At 49.6% G+C, this 15,979-nt stretch overlaps 1 protein-coding gene across 6 annotated transcripts in view; it reads left to right on the plus strand.

Annotated features, from left to right (window-relative positions):
- HNRNPUL1 (heterogeneous nuclear ribonucleoprotein U like 1) overlaps positions 1 to 15,979 on the plus strand; it is a 36,790-nt gene that overhangs the window by 12,332 nt on the left and 8,479 nt on the right. For all 6 annotated transcript variants that reach the window (XM_047712047.1, XM_047712045.1, XM_047712042.1 and 3 more), the window contains exons 6-10: positions 1,016 to 1,115; positions 2,858 to 2,970; positions 8,005 to 8,271; positions 9,421 to 9,543; positions 9,645 to 9,773. In XM_047712047.1, coding sequence (XP_047568003.1) covers positions 1,016 to 1,115; positions 2,858 to 2,970; positions 8,005 to 8,271; positions 9,421 to 9,543; positions 9,645 to 9,773 — 732 coding nt within the window. The remainder of the gene's footprint in view (positions 1 to 1,015; positions 1,116 to 2,857; positions 2,971 to 8,004; positions 8,272 to 9,420; positions 9,544 to 9,644; positions 9,774 to 15,979) is intronic.

A 15,979-nucleotide genomic window follows, 5' to 3' on the forward strand; every position in this document is an offset into this window, starting at 1 on the left:
GGGCGAGCTGACCGAGGGTTATCATTTTTTATTAAGTCTGTCGGTTGTGATTCATGCATTGTTTTGTGTGCCTGTCAGAGAGAAATACCCAGTTAAACTTCCAGAGTGCTTTCTTACCACATCATTTGTAATATCTACCCTGATTTGGACACAGAAAATGTAGAAAATGTGCATCTAGAAGTCCACAGAACAGGTTAACTTTAGAGAAGCCTCCAACTAATGCAGCTGCGCATGGTTGTTAGGCGGTCTAGGCTGTAAGGTAAGTCAGAAGGTGCTGTTCATTCTCTTTGCTCCCTGTACTTAGTACTGTGTCTTGGATGACAAGTCCTGTCCCTGCGCCGCAGCCGTGCTTCGCTGTCTGGCTGCTTCATCTCTTCTGTGGCACGGACGTGCCGTAACGTGGCATGCCTTATTTATTTTTGTTTTTGGCAGCGCCTTACTGATGGGTGGGTGGGGAGAGCTGTTTTTAATACAAACGGTGTCACACTGAATATCCTTGTGCATGTGTTGTGTGGTCACATGTGCACCTATGGGTGCATCTGTAAACTAGAAGTTAAATTGCTGGGTTACAGAGCACAGCTTTTGCAGTTTTGACAGAGGTTGCTAAATTGCTCTCCAAAGACATGGTGCCAGTTTATCCTTTTACACTAAATATGAGAGTCTCCATTTCCCCTGCAGCGTGTTAAAAGGGTCCTGGGATCGAGCCTCGAGTTGGGCTCCTTACTTAACGGGGAGTCTGCTTCTCCCTCTCCCTCTGCCTGCTGCTCCCCCTGCTTGTGTTCTCTGTCTTTCTTTATCAAATAATTAAATACTTACTTAAAAAAACTGTATTTTAAAGTGCCTCTCTCTGTGGCCATGTACTTTCCTGGGCCCTTCCGAGCGGCCTCAACACCTTTTCCCCGGCAGCAAGAGCCACTGCTGATTTTTTAATGCCTGCGTGCTGTCCTCTTGTATTGCCTTATAATCCACGAGCCTCCAAGCATCAATTCTGAGCCCTCTTATTCTTTGTCCCCAGATCAATGAGGAAATCTCCGTGAAGCACCTTCCTTCCACAGAGCCCGACCCACACGTTGTCCGTATTGGCTGGTCCCTGGACTCCTGCAGCACGCAGCTGGGTAAGGGGAGGGCAGCCTAGCAGTCTGGGTACTAGAGCAGCTGCCTCTGTCCCTGGATTCTCAAGCTTCCTAAGCTTCTCTTCCCAGCACGGGACTCGGAGCACAGCTATCCCAGGGTGGTGCACCTGCCTGTCTTCAGGTGTACAAGACTGTACAGACCACAGGCAGCTGGAAGGACCGCAGTCCTCTTAACTTTTCTATGAAAAATTGCTGCTTCTTCTTTTAGGGGAGGGTCCACAGTTCTCTTTAGAAGGCTGACCCCCTTCTTTAAAAGATCAGTTGTCTTCTGTCCTCAAACCATGCTGAAAATAAGTTCTTCAAGCCCTGTACATTTGTGTCTGGGGTTTTCTGTCCAGAGCCAGACCCAGAGTAGAAGGGGAAGCAGGGAGCAGGGGACTGGTTGGCAGAGAGAAGCAGGGGCTACCAACTGAGGGGCTTTGAATGAAGTTCAGCAGGCCTAAAGTGACACCCCGGCCCGAAGTGACCGATTTCGATGACCCATGCTGAGACCTTTTGCTTTGGTCATATAAAATTCTGATTATGAAAATAATGTGTACTCTTTGTAACAGTTCAGGCCATCTGGAGAGAGGGGAATGAAAATCCTCCCAAACCTCTGAGATAAGCGGTGTTAACATTTTTATCTAGTCTTCTGGACAGTTCTTTTGTTCTTTGTATATCTCAAACTGGGTCACACTATGCATACTATCTTGTAGCTTGGTTTCTTTTTCCTACTTGATAGATGCTGGGCATATTTTTGTAAATAAGTAGAGCTGTTTGACCACTGCATAGTTTTCCATTTTATAGTAGTGTCACTTACTTGTAAATGTTTTGTGGATCATGTAAGTTGATTGCAACTTTTGCAGTTAAACTCTTAAGTTTTCCTTGTGTGTAATGATCTGACTGTTCACTTAAGACTGATCCTTAAAAGTAGAAATGCTAAGTCAGGAGTGTGCAGTTTCATTGGGTAGATATTCACACTTTTTAATTCAGATGCCCATGTCCTCTCGAGTCCTCCCTGTCTCAGTTTTTGGGTGTAAGTGGTGGGTAGTTGATACAGGTAAAGGTTCAAAGCCCAGAGCAGTCAGATGTCCGGGGCCAGCAGCTGGTGTGTAGAAGCGCTGGGCCTGGAATTAATGCCTGTCAGCGCCTGCCTTTCTGGTCAAGGCTCTCCATACACCCCCGGTGTCACACAAGGCCCTCGGGATCTCACTCCTCCTCCCGTTGCTTCAACCCCCAGTTCTGTGGCCTGCAAATCTGGTGCCTTCCCTAGCATGTAAACCTCACGGTCTCCAGAAGCAGAACCCAGGCCCTTGCCTGATTTCTGCCCAGAACCCACTGGCACCAAAAATGAGGTCATTGGTAGACTCGGCTGAATGTTGAGTGTCACGAGGAAGGTTGTGCCCCTGCATGCATCCCGCCTTTGTCCTAGCTCCTCTCCCTTCCTCCCTCTCTTTCCAGGTTCTGTGGAACCTGGAACGCTGTGGTTTGTGCAGCGGTTCAGGTCAGCTCCCATTCCCAACTTCACACCTAAACCTACCAAGCCTCCTAGAGCGCTGCATAATGAGGGGCTTCCTTTCAGCAGGACCTTCCTCACTTTCTCACCCACCCATCCACCCAAAAGCATCTAATTAGTAAAATGAGTAAAGAAACTAATTTTTTTTTTCCTCCAAATTTTGTGGCAGCCATAAAGGCTGTTGGGACCATGGCAGGTTTAACCAGCTTTTGCCTGTTTCTTCCATCAGGTGAAGAGCCTTTCTCCTATGGCTATGGAGGCACTGGGAAGAAGTCCACCAACAGCCGGTTTGAGAACTACGGAGACAAGTTTGCAGAGAATGATGTGATTGGCTGCTTTGCGGTGAGTGCCGGCCGCCTGGGGGAGTTGGCGGAACCAGACGTTGGTCCTATCAGCTGGACCTGCAGGCTTCTTTCTCAGAAAACCTCTGTCCATTATCTGCCCTGTGTCCAGCAGCTTTTGCCACAGCTCTTTGTCTCTTTATCAGATGGAAATGTTGGCTCTCATTTTGGGCAAGATGCTGCCATTCTACCCTCTTTGGTCTTGTGCAAAGCTGTCACATGGCACCTTGGTAAGGTTTGGGATTGTCAGGTGTGTACAGCCTTTCTCCAGTCCTAGATATGAGAGGGATATTTTCTAAACACACCCAGGAATTTCTTTCCTCCTTGCTTGGAATAGCCTTTCTGCTCTCTTTTAAGGCAGTGCTGTTGGCTCTCGCCCCACTGTGGCACCCTCTCTTCCCAAAACATCTCCCTTCCTTCACATCACACTGCTTGAGCCAGGCTTCCTACAGTGCAGTGTCTTCTAGAAGTGCAGGGGTGGATGCTGAACAGAACAAGATAAAGGATGGCTGTCTACGGTCCAACTTCAGTCCCTGAGAACAGTGACTGACACTTGACGGTGCTGTACACAATGGCTGTGGCTCTGGGGCTAGACTCCCCGGACCCAGCTCCTGCTTGTCCACTCAGCACTGGGTAGCCCCCCTCCTGCACCCTCCACCCCCGTATTTCAGCATGCTCTCTATGAGAGTCTGCTGAGTTGGGTGTTGGGCCATTAAGCCAGTCCATTAGAACACTTTTAACATTGCCTGGAGCAGAGTAAGTGCTCAGTAAATAATACTTAACGCTGTTACCATTAGGAGCTCTAGATGTCGTCAAGTGTGCCATGAGACCTCAGGCGAGGTGGCTACCCAGGTGCTTCCTCTTTTTTTTTTTTTTTTTTAAAGATTTTATTTATTTATTTGATAGAGAGAGATCACAAGCAGGCAGAGAGGCAGGCAGAGAGAGAGGAGGAAGCAGGCTCCCTGCCGAGCAGAGAGCCCGACGCGGGGCTCGATCCCAGGACCCTGAGATCATGACCTGAGCCGAAGGCAGCGGCTTAACCCACTGAGCCACCCAGGCGCCCCATGGGTGCTTCCTCTTGGTCTTGTTCTCCTCCCCCACCCTTGTTTGTACCCATGGACTCTTTTTTTCCCCTTCACTCTGACTGGAAGATGATTTCAAACTCAAAATCCTTAAGAAACCTCAGTCTTGGGGCGCCTGGGTGGCTCAGTGGGTTAGGGCCTCTGCCTTCGGCTCGGGTTGTGGTCCCAGGGTTCTGGGATCGAGCCCCGCGTCGGGCTCTCTGCTCAGCAGGGAGCCTGCTTCCTCCCCTCTCTCTCTCTCTCTGCCTGCCTCTCTGCCTACTTGTGATCTCTGTCTGTAAAATGAATAAATAAAATCTTAAAAAAAAAAAAGAAAAGAAACCTCAGTCTTGCCCAGATTCTAACATTCGCCAGTTTGCTTTTACCATTTCTCAAACATAGCGGTGTCTGTGTCTGATTGGTATCTGGTCCACTGGAGACTAGGGTGCCTACGTCATGTTTTTGGTTTTTAGTCCTTTAGCCTGCATTTTGTAAGAATAAAGCTGCAGTCTTAACCACAACACAGTTATCGAATTTAACATTGATATAATACTATTATCTCCTCCACAGTCACATTTAAATTTTGTCAGTTGTCCCAGCAGTATCCTTTAGAGCAATGTTGTCCTGGTCCAGGGTCATGGATTGCATTTTCTTGTCAGGGCTCTTTAGTGTGAAATAGTTTCCCAGCCTTCTCTTGTCTTTCATGACCTCATTATCTTTTTAATAAAAAACATGTTTTCTTAACCAAAAATTCACCACATTTATGCTCTACAAACTGCTCTAAACTTTACATTTTAATTTCCCATGTAACAGTCAATCTTGGCTGTCTTTTCTTCTTCACACAAATAATGTAGATTTAGCTCAGTTAAAAACATTTCTGAATAGTTAAGGAACTCATCTGATTTCCAAAGATATCAAGAGAGATAATGTCAGAAGATGCGCAGTGCAAAGTCTCCTGTAGGCCTTTCCCCTCCACATGTGGTCACACACGCTCCCAGCACACAGGAACCCCCGGTCCTCAGGATTTCTTCATCCAAATACAAGAAAGATGATGGTCATCTCCCTTCTTCTACAGAAGAGGTAGCACAGCACCCGTGTTGTTTCACGTTGGTTTTTGCTTAATTATTTGTCTTAGAGATTTTTGCTGTCATTACCTAGACTTTTGGTTCTTGCACATAGTCTGCAGTCGTGTGCACCTACCGTGTTCATATGTTCAGTTCTCTGTTAGTGGACATTCGCTTAGTGTCTCCCTTTTTCATCTGGTGGCTGCCTCATACTCTGACGCAAGCATCAGTTTACCTGGCCTTCATTTAGCCAATCTCCTGTTGATGGCTCGGGAAGCAGTCTGCTGGGGTAGTCGATGCTGCAGTGGCGGCTTGTCCTGTCCCAATGTACCACAGTATCTTGGGGTTCTTTTTGTGTTTCCACACTTAGATCGCCTGGGTCTCCCACTTCCCCATTGGAGCACAGTTGGCAGTGCTGGGCTGAGTGATTGGCACCACATCCGTCTTTGCATTCTTATGAGAATCTACCTGTAGCGTTTATTCCTGAAAGTGGAATTTCTAGGTCCGAGGTGGGGTGTTTTGGGGTTTTTTTGTTTTTTTTGTTTTTTTTAAATTTTATTTATTTATTTGACAGAGACACAGCAAGAGAGGGAACACAAGCAGGGGGAGTGGGAGAAGGAAAGCGGGGCTTCCTGCAGAGCGGGGAGCCTGATGTGGGACTCAATCTCAGGACCCTGGGATCATGACCTGAGTCGAAGGCAGCCGCTTAACAACTGAGCCACCCAGGCACCATCAGAGGTGTATTTTTAAGTTTCGGTTGCTGCCACCAAGACTGCGCTCCAGAGAGGCTGTGGCACCTTAACACAGCCTCAGTGTATGGCAGCATCCCCTGGATTCTGTCCCATCGGAGCATGAGGCTCTGTGAGCGTGTGCTAGTGCGTAACTACAGGCCTTGACTCCTGCTGCAACTAGATCATTCAGCCAGAAACCCCACTCCTTCTGTTTTTAAGATCCCGTGCACAGTTTCCTTTTTTCAAAGGGTGCCATAACTTTTTAGAAGGCTTGGAGTGATGGCTTGGAGGAGGTGTGAAGACTAGGAGCCCGAGGGAAGCCAGGGGGAGCCCATTTGTGTTAGATCCCAAGTTCTCAACATTGGCAGAAGAGGACACAATGGCTGTCAGGCAGCGAGAACCGTAGAACCCATTTCAGCAGACCATAAGGAATATTGTGCTTAGAGCCTTATAGACGACTGAGGATAACACTGGGCATGATGACTTTGAAATTCGAGACCCTGGACCGGCACAGGGTGTTTTAGCAGGACTGACAGGACCACCCTTGCCTCTTGGACAGATGGTCCCATGGGTGGTGGATTTGTCAGTTGAGGGTGCTGGTTTCTGTACAATATAGTAAGCTCCCTGAGTGAGGCTGGTGGCCGTAAGGAAGACTGACCCCCGGGATGCTCATCTCCATGTGAGAGCAAAGGTGACCTCGGCCACTCTTGCTCACATGAGAAGGTATGGTGGGGATCCTGCTGCAGGGATTGGGCAGGAGTCCCTTTGCCAGATGTTTGGGTGTCTGCCCTGCGTGATCTTGACCTCTGTGGGCATTTAGAGATGAACAGATAAGGACCATATTGAGCTGTGTCCTGTGAGCGCTGAGGACACTGGTGAGGAAGCTACTTAGAGAAAGGGATTCTCGCCACTTCTTAAGGACAGGTTCCAAGGTGGTCTCCCCACTCCAGAGGAAAAGAATACCAGGTCTTGTACTTTAATCGGGAACCTGACCTTGTGCTTTGCTTCAGGCAGCCATCTGATCCCACATTTTGAGTCTCCCTTAAATGTAAACCTTTGCTTTGCACCCAGAATGATCTTCCTGAAGCGGCTTTGACCAAGCCCCTCCCCTGTTTGAAACAAGTCAGGGGCTCTGCTCTGCCATCAGCATGGAGTCCAAACTCCCGAGGTGACAAAGAGCCCCTCACAACGCAGAGGACAGGGACCATGTCTCCCCACGGTGCTTGGCGTCTCGGACTCATCGGTCCCATTAACCCACTTAGTCCTGTTTGCAGCATAGTCTTGTCATGGCCCCCCTTGTGTGATAAGGAAACTGTAGATGAACCCCAAGGTCACACGGTTAGTAAATAGCAGAGTTGAAGCAGTCTGCCTTCCCAGATGGTCTTAACCACTGAGCTCCAGCTGCTCCATAGGAACTCGGTGGGGTTTGAATGGACAAGCGCCTGGCTCTCCCTCCGCACCTGAAGTTCCTTCTTCCTCATCTTGTGTGCTTCAGCCAGGCTGACCCTTTGTTCTCTCCCCATCGAATTTGTACACAAACAACACTGCTCTGTAGGACTGTCTCCTCCCCCCGCAGACCTGGCTGATTTCCATGTATTGTTCAGGACTTGGCTTGCAGGTCCCTTCCTCAGAGAATCTTGCTCCTGGGTAGTGCTCTTACCAAATTAGGATAGTGTCCTTGTCTGATGCCGCACCAGGCCCCGTGCTCCAACAGTCCTGGATCACTGACAGATCTATGCCCCAGGGAGAGCAGGAGCTGCGGAACGTGTGTTAAACAAACGAATGAAAGCATTTTAGAGCTGGGCTTCACTGGAGAAGCCCTGCTGTGGCTTTCCTTCCATCTGTTCTCTTTGCAGACTACTCTTGCTGGGCTCGAGGACAGACGGAATCGCCTTTTCTGTCAATATTTGTCTTAGGCACAAGACTTGGACCTTCCTAAAATGACACATGTCACATCCCCCAGCTTTGGGGTTTGGGGACAAGGAGGGCTTTGGCCACACCTTCTCAGCTGTTCCCTGGTGCTGCCTCATGTATCTGCTGGCGGGTGGGGGGTGGGGGGACACTTAAATGTGGGAAGGCGGCTGTATTTCCACTCCCCGCATCTGCTCCCTCCTAGCTTTGCTTCCCTCTATCTGAAGCTGAGCGTTGACAGTTATCTTCCTTTGGCTCTTTCTCCTAGGACTTTGAATGTGGAAATGATGTGGAACTCTCCTTCACCAAGAATGGGAAGTGGATGGGCATTGCCTTCCGGATCCAGAAGGAAGCCTTGGGCGGTCAGGCCCTCTACCCTCATGTCCTGGTGAAGAACTGTGCGGTGGAGTTCAACTTCGGGCAGCGGGCAGAGCCCTACTGTTCCGTCCTCCCAGGCTTCACCTTTATCCAGCACCTTCCCCTGAGTGAGCGGACCCGGGGCACTGTTGGACCAAAGAGCAAGGCAGAGTGTGAGGTGAGTGGGCCTGGAAGACCACATTGGAGGCCACCTCTCCAGAGCCATGTTGGTGCCAAGGCAGAGGGGAGACACTGCAGCCAGGTGGTGAGAGCATAGCTCAGGAAGGGAGTAACCTTGGAGTTGGGTGGAGGACCGCTTGCTCTAGGCTTCCCAGGGCTGGGAGAGAGAGGAGAGGGGAGCCATGGTGTGCCTTGCGCGGAGGAGGGAGAGGCTGAGGTGAAAGACCTAAGTCTTGGAAAGGTTCCCAAAGAAAGTGTCATGTGACTTCTTCCACATGGCTCCTTCAGGGAGGCCAAGACCGTCTGATGAACAAAAATGACGAGATCTTGGGGGTGATTTGGCTGCAGAAGCTCTACCAGGGAGCTTTGCTCTCAAAATGATGGTTTTTCAGATACAAAAGTGATTTTTATACTTATTCCTAAAAAACTAAACACTGAAGTTAATTTCTCATAATTCCACTATCTGCAAATAAGTTCACCAATAAAGTTTTCGAGCTTAGGCTGTCTATCCTTTTTACTGTGCTGGGTGCCTGTTTTGTATACACACACTTATAATTTGAGATGATAAAGTATAAGCATTTTGATATCTGCCCTTTTCACTCAACATTATTTTGTGAGCTTTAGCCAACTACATGAAGCCCTCTTTTTAAACCCATTTTTAATGGCCTGACAAACGAACTGCTCCCCTCTTGGTGGGTATTTAGGTTGTATCTCATGTTTGCCAGATTCTGAATGTACTAAAATACCATGCTTGTCCTCTTGCATATAGACTGTCCCCTTCTCGGCCTCCAGGAGGGTTGTACCGCTTCTCCTGGCCGCTACATGCACCATTCTCAGTGCGTGACCCTGTCCGGGGTTTTCCCTGTCAGAAGGCGCTTAATCCTGCCTGAACCAAAGTGTTAATATTCACAAGAACAGCACTTGATTTTGTGCTCGGCCTGTGCAAGGCCATCTGTAAGAGTCTGACAGCCCTCATGTCTTTGAATCCCAACAACAGCACTGTGTAGACGCAGTTACTGCTGCTGTTTTCCAGAGGCAGCCATGAGGTTGGGTTACCCTTGAGGTCACCAGTGAGTGAGGGTGGCGCCAGGCCTCCATGCCACCCACTGCTACTGCTTCAGTGTCCCTCTTTGTCCCATTCTTGTAGATTCTGATGATGGTGGGCCTGCCTGCTGCTGGGAAGACCACGTGGGCCGTCAGACACGCGGCCTCCAACCCCTCCAAGAAGTACAACATTCTGGGTACCAATGCCATCATGGATAAAATGCGGGTAAGGATGGCCTCTGGTCTCTACATATATACCCCTTCCCCCCACTCCAGTGCTGCCCTGCAGCCAGGACCACCCACCCCTTCACCACCCTCTGCCTACAGGTGATGGGCCTACGCCGGCAGCGAAACTACGCCGGCCGCTGGGATGTCCTCATCCAGCAGGCCACCCAGTGCCTCAACCGCCTCATCCAAATTGCCGCCCGCAAGAAACGCAACTATATCCTAGATCAGGTACTTGCTGGTGACCCATCATGCCCCAGGAAAGGAAAGGGGCCTGTTGGGTGCCTGGTACTTTTATTTTTTTCCCCAGAATACTTGGACTGCAGTGCTGAATATCATGTATGGTCAGCCATATATATGATGACATGGTCCCAGACTCTTGGCATAGTTCTTTTGAGTCCAGTCAGTGGGTGGGGTCTGGGGCCATGATCCAGATGTAACTCAGGCTCTCAGCAGCCCAAAAGAACATCATCAGGTGAGAGCCATTTAGTGAGATGGGAGGGACATGGATTTTTGAGCTGGACAAACCTGGGCTTGAGTCTGAGCTCTGCCACTTCCTAGTTGCATGCCTGTGGGCAGTTGACCTCATCCTCCAAATCTCAGTCTCTTGGTCTGTAAAAGGGAGATCGTCATGGTGCCCTCATAACACACGGTCTGGCATATCGTAGCTGGAGAATGTTGTTAATTACTCTACAAAACAGGTACGTTCCAGCTTCTGTTAGCATGTTTTTATGACTCTCCGGTACGTATCTAAGTCACATATTGTCTACCAGTTAAGAGGAAGGCTGTTAGCATCAGGTGATCTGAGAACCTTTGAAATTAACCAGAATTTTGTATGCAGGCACAGATACGTCCTTTTAAAAAAAAAAACAAAAACCACTGGACAGTTTTGAGTTAGGATAGGAAGATCATCCATGGTTTTCAGTATTCTCAAAAGGAGGAGTGACCCAAACATGGTTAAGGATGGATTCCTGTCTCAGAGTAGCAAGTTCCTCATGTTTACCGCCTGTGAGACATCATTCTGGACATTGCCCCGAAGGCTTTCTCATGTAGCTACCCCATAATGGGAGATCTGTGAATAAGTCTCTGCTCCCCTTAGCCTTGCCCTTGTGCTCTCTTAAAAATCTGAGTGCAGATGTGTGAGCTGTGGCACCCCCGTCCTGGAAGCCTTATCAGCGTGTCTTCCGTGTGCGTAGCCCATGGCTCCCTTGAGTTCAGAGTTCCGTGAGGGCAGAGCTGGTGGTGGTGGCGGGCTTGTCAGAAAGGTGGTTGGAAACCAGGGAACCAAGTTGGCTTCGCATAGGAGTGAGCATCTTATACAAAACAATTGAGGGACGCCTGGGTGGCTCAGTTGGTTAGGTGGCTGCCTTTGGCTCAGGTCATGATCCCAGCGTCCTGGGATCGAGTCCCACATTGGGCTCCTTGCTTAGCAGGGAGCCTGCTTCTCCCTCTGCCTCTGCTGCCACTCTGCCTGCCTGTGCTCGCTTTCTCTCTCTCTCTCTGGCAAATAAATAAATAAAATCTTAAAAAAAAAAAAAACAATTGAGCAGGAGCTCCCAGACTGGTAGACAGTGGAGATTGGGGAAGAGTGGTGTGCTCAGAGAGCACGGGATCTCTGTGCCCCTTCTGTGTGTTGCCCAAAGCTGCTTTTCCATGTGGCTGTTCCTGAGTTACATCCTTTTCATAATAAACCAGTAAGCTGCTGTTTATAGTGGAACAAATGAGGCCTCATAGTCAACATTTAAAAGAGTGCATAATAAGACACTAGTTTTTTTTTTTTAAGATTTTATTTATTTATTTGACAGAGACAGCGAGAGACGGAACACAAATGGGGAGTGGGAAAGGGAGAAGAAGGCCTCCTGCCGAGCAGGGAACCCGACGCGGGGCTCGATCCCAGGGCTCTGGCTGGGATCATGACCCGAGGCGAAGGCAGATGCCTAACAACTGAGCCATCCAGGCACCCCTAGTTCTTTCCTTTCTTAATGATTTTTTTTAATCATTTTTAAGATTTAAAATTTAAAGATTTAAAAAATTTAAGATTAAAAATTTAAAATTTAAGGGGCGCCTGGGTGGCTCAGTGGGTTAAGCCGCTGCCTTCAGCTCAGGTCATGATCTCAGGGTCCTGGGATTGAGCCCCGCATCGGGCTCTCTTCTCAGCGGGGAGCCTGCTTTCCCCTCTCTCTCTCTGCTTGCTTGTGATCGCTCTCTGTCAAATAAATAAATAAACTCTTACAAAAAAAAAAAAAGATAACTCACTGAACTAATTAAAAAAAAAAAAAAAACCCACAGTTGAGCACAAGATCGTCTAAGAGCCACCCAGGGTTATTGCTGCAGCACAGCCTCATTCATGATGCATACAGCCAACCTCCCTTCAAAAAACCTTTTAAAAAATATCTATATATATATATATTTTTTAAGATTTTATTCTTGGGGCGCCTGGGTGGCTCAGGCAATTAAGCATCTGTCTTTAGCTTAGGTCATGATCCCAGGGTTCTGGGATCAAGTTCCTCATCAGGTTCCTGCTCAGGTGGGAGCCTGCTTCTCCCTCTCCCACTGTGCCTCTGCTTATGTGTTTGTGCATGCGTGCGCTCGCTCTCTCTCTCTCTCTCTCTCTCTCCCCGATAAATAAAACCTTAAAAAAATAAATAAAGATTATATTATTAATCTCTGTATCCAATGTGGGGCTCAAACTTCTAACCCCATGATCGAGAATCGCGTGCTCTACCAACTGAGCCAGCCAGGCATCCCAAAGACTTTGTCTTTTAAATAAGCTTCACTTTGCCCCATTCTTGTCAGGGCATTTTGAAATTAGAGTCCGACTTGGTGTCAGTGGGACTCTGGGTCCTGAAGAGAGCAGTAGTGTTTTCATACCCTGAGGTTTCCTTGCTTCGATACCAAGATGCCTTAGATACTTAGACACTTAGATAACTTAGATACTTAGATACCTGCCTTCTCTGCCCCCAGTTTGCTGGTTAAATGATCTGTGAAACCCATTTCAAATATGTGGCCCGGTGGAGAAGGAGTATAGTCCTAGGGATAGAAGTTCTTAACATCTGTGTTCAGCATCTCTGAGTGGGCTATCCCTAGAAGTCAGGCCCCCAGTTGTGAGCCAGGCACAGAACAGCTGAGCTCTGTGAAGACTCACTTGTTGGCCTTCTCAGCTTGTGCTGGCTTATTCGGGGACAGGGTCCAGGGCTATACTAGGTGCACCTGTGCTCTTTAGGGCTGCTGGTCTCCTGGTGGAGGACCTGCTTGTCAGGCCCAGTGACCCAAGCCAACAGGGAGGCAAATAACTTAAACTCTGAAGGAGGGGGAAGAGCGTTCTCGGATTAACCACAGATTGGTGGATTGACTTGGAGCCTGAAGCTTTAGGTTATTCAGGCCCAAGATGAGGTCTAAGGCCAGTGGTTGACCTCTTTTGTGTTAAGCCCCAAAAGTGGGTTCCAGAAAAGACTGGAGGTAGGATATAAGATTCAGAGCAGACCCCTGGCCAGATGCGGGCACTTTCCACTCTACCAGCTTCAACGGTGATAAGGGGTAAGTTGATACATAGCTGTCTCCTGAGCTAGATAGAACTCCCAAAGCAGAGACAGTGCGTCAGGCAAAGATCCTGCTGTCCCAGGGTCTCAGCTCAGGTCTCTCTGCTCCCTTTTTCCTCTGATTTTTCCTGAGTGGTCAGACCTCCCTGCATTTGGCTCTCCTGTGTAGGCTGGCCTCAGAAATGCTCATCTTTGAGTGGGAAGGAAAAAGAGGCTGTATGAGCCAGGATTCTGCCTTCATCTAGGATCCCGGCCCCTCTCCCAGGATGTGTCTCATTGAGCACGAGCTCTTAGGTGTGTAGGGACCTGGACTACATTTTGTGATGACTTGAGTCCTCTTGAGATCATGGGGGTGTTAACAGCTATGGGACATCTGAGGAAGGCAAGGAGCAAAGTGGACCAGAGGGGAAGCGGAGGCCTCATCTGAGAAAGGAACCTGTTTGAAATTTGCAGTTGCTTTACTGGTAGAACAGGCCTCTGCTGACTTCCCAGAAAGTCACAGCCAAGAATGGTGGGGGCCGAGGTGCCTGGCCAGGACATGGATGATGATAAAAGGAATTGAGACTTTGTCCTGAGGGTGGTGGTGAACCGTGGTCATGTTTCCATCAGGGAGGGACAGGGCTCACTTTGCCTGGCTGGTGAAAGGCTGAAGAGAAAGGGGAACAGAGGTTGCATCACTTCAAGTGCTCTTTGGGATTCTTGCTTATCCGTGGAAAGCCTCTGGAATGAGGTGCTGCCTGGCCTGCCCCTGGCCTACTATAGGCTTTGAGGCAGGACAGGAGCAGGAGCTGTCCTGGAGGCTTTGAGAAGGCCTCTGCAGGGCCCTCTGTGAGGGCCCCAAACCACCCCCAGAGTCAGGACTGCAGGCTAGGAGTTCCCCTTTGGGCTCTAACAGCCCAGAGCAAGCCAGGCAGTAATGAGAAGCAGGGCTGGATGTGACAGTGTTGCTAGCCCCGCCTCAGTCTGCAGAAAGTGTGGTGGTTGTCCTGCTTTGGGTCCCTGTTGACGAGTGCTATGCCTTTGCATGAGACAGAAACCTAGAGCCAAGAGTAGAGGCACAGAGTAAACTGCCTCTTGTTGGCAGGCGGTGGAGGGGGAGGTGTTTCTCTTCTCCACCTTCCCCACCCCCAGAGCCTCGGCCTGTCCCACTGTTAACACTCCAGCTAGTTCTCTTGCTGCATGTGTGGTTCCTTCCACTGGGTTTACCTCGCTCCTCGTCCAGAGTGAGCTCTTTTGTCACTGACTTTAAATGTGCTCCTCTGGGGTCCAGCCAGGTTTCTCTCCCCACCAGCTTGACCCTGTTGAGCTCTGGGCAGGGGACAGTGGGACTCTCAGAGAACTCAGGCTGGGAGCAGCCTACTGTTTTTCTCCCTCAGTCCCGCGGACCATCACACACCAGAACTACTCACATAGCTTCTTGGAGAAACCTAACTCCTGTCCTTTGGTGCACAGTGCTAGGGATTGGGGATAGCCAGGAAGCCAAGGAACACAGACAACCCCAGACCTTCTTAGAGTCAGCATCTTCAAGCAGGGTGGGACTGGGAGAAGCAGGAGCAGGGCAGAGGGATCCCACACAGCTGGAAAAGCTGACCTAGCTGTTGTGCTGGTCTCCTAGCAACAGCTGCCAGCAGCCCCGAGTGACCAGAGCAGTGCTGGGCCGACCTAAGGGCTCTGACCTCACTGTGTTTGCTGTAGCAACAGCCTCGAGCAGCGAACTCCCTTTTCTCCAGGAAACCAAGCATTTGCATTTCTGCTGGCCTGGTTCAGACACTCTTCTTCCTTTTCCCCAGCCCAGGAATAAGGGGAGGGAAAGGCAGTCTTAAAAACACTCGCCAAGTGTGTTCTCAGCACCTCCATTCCAGAGTGTCTGAGGAGCCATCCCTCAGAGTCTAGCCACTTCCCGGGACAGAGGCTGCCTATTATTGGAGCCCAGGCTGCTCTGCCCCATCTCCCTCCACCCCATGAAGCTGCAGGGACTAGCATTCTTGAAAGCATTGCTTCTGTCTGCCCCCTCCTCTGTACCTTGACAAGGCAGGTCTGCCCCTTGGAAAGCCTCCAGGAGGTGTTTCTCCCTGTCCTTGGGGTTCAAGGCAGTGAAAATAGGATCACTTCTTCTAGGTGAGAACCATGGAATGGGCTGTCCACAGACTGGTTTAGGGCCACAGTCACTCTGGCTTTTGTGCCAGGAGAAAACCTCATTATTTAGCGAGAGGACGCCAAATTCTATCTTGCTATGATCAGATGCCACCTTCTGCTTTGCTTTCAGGAATGAGTCCAGGAAGAGCAGTGGGGAGAGGGACTTTTCCTCCATAACCGGATGTGCCTCTTAACCATTTGTAGTCCAAGGACTCTCTATTGGGCCAGTCCTCATGGCATGGATGTGTGCTTGCGGCATACCCGGTCCTCCTCCCTGTCCCTGGAGGATGGGACATTTTCCCCGGGGAACAGGGAAGGAACATCCCCACTTGGTGTGTGTCAGAACCAGGGGTCTGATTGGTTTAGAGAACAGCTGCACCCACCACCCAGATCTTCCAGCAGATGTGCACTGGGGTCCCTGGCCTCTGGCTGACCCACAGCCCAGTTTCCTGTTCCGTGTTTTGGAAGAGGATCTCTTGTGACTTGTCTTTTCTTCGAATTTAACTTTCCTTTATCCTTTGCATTGGGAAGTCTCCCCTGGGACAGTGTCAGTCCTGTTGGCCCTATTTTCAGATCCACCCTGTGCGTGTTGACTTGGAACTTTCCCTGCCTCCTCCCTGCCACATGCCAGACATTTTCACATCTGCAAATCCTCACCAGAGCCAGAAAGTGGGTGATCCGATCCTTGTCTTTCAGATGAAGAAATTTGAGACGTGGGCTAATTAGGTGACTTGTCTGCAGTCTCACAAGTAGTAGAAGGCA

This window comes from Lutra lutra, chromosome 17 (genome assembly GCF_902655055.1).
Source record: "Lutra lutra chromosome 17, mLutLut1.2, whole genome shotgun sequence".
In the NCBI taxonomy this organism is placed as follows: Eukaryota; Metazoa; Chordata; class Mammalia; order Carnivora; family Mustelidae; genus Lutra; species Lutra lutra.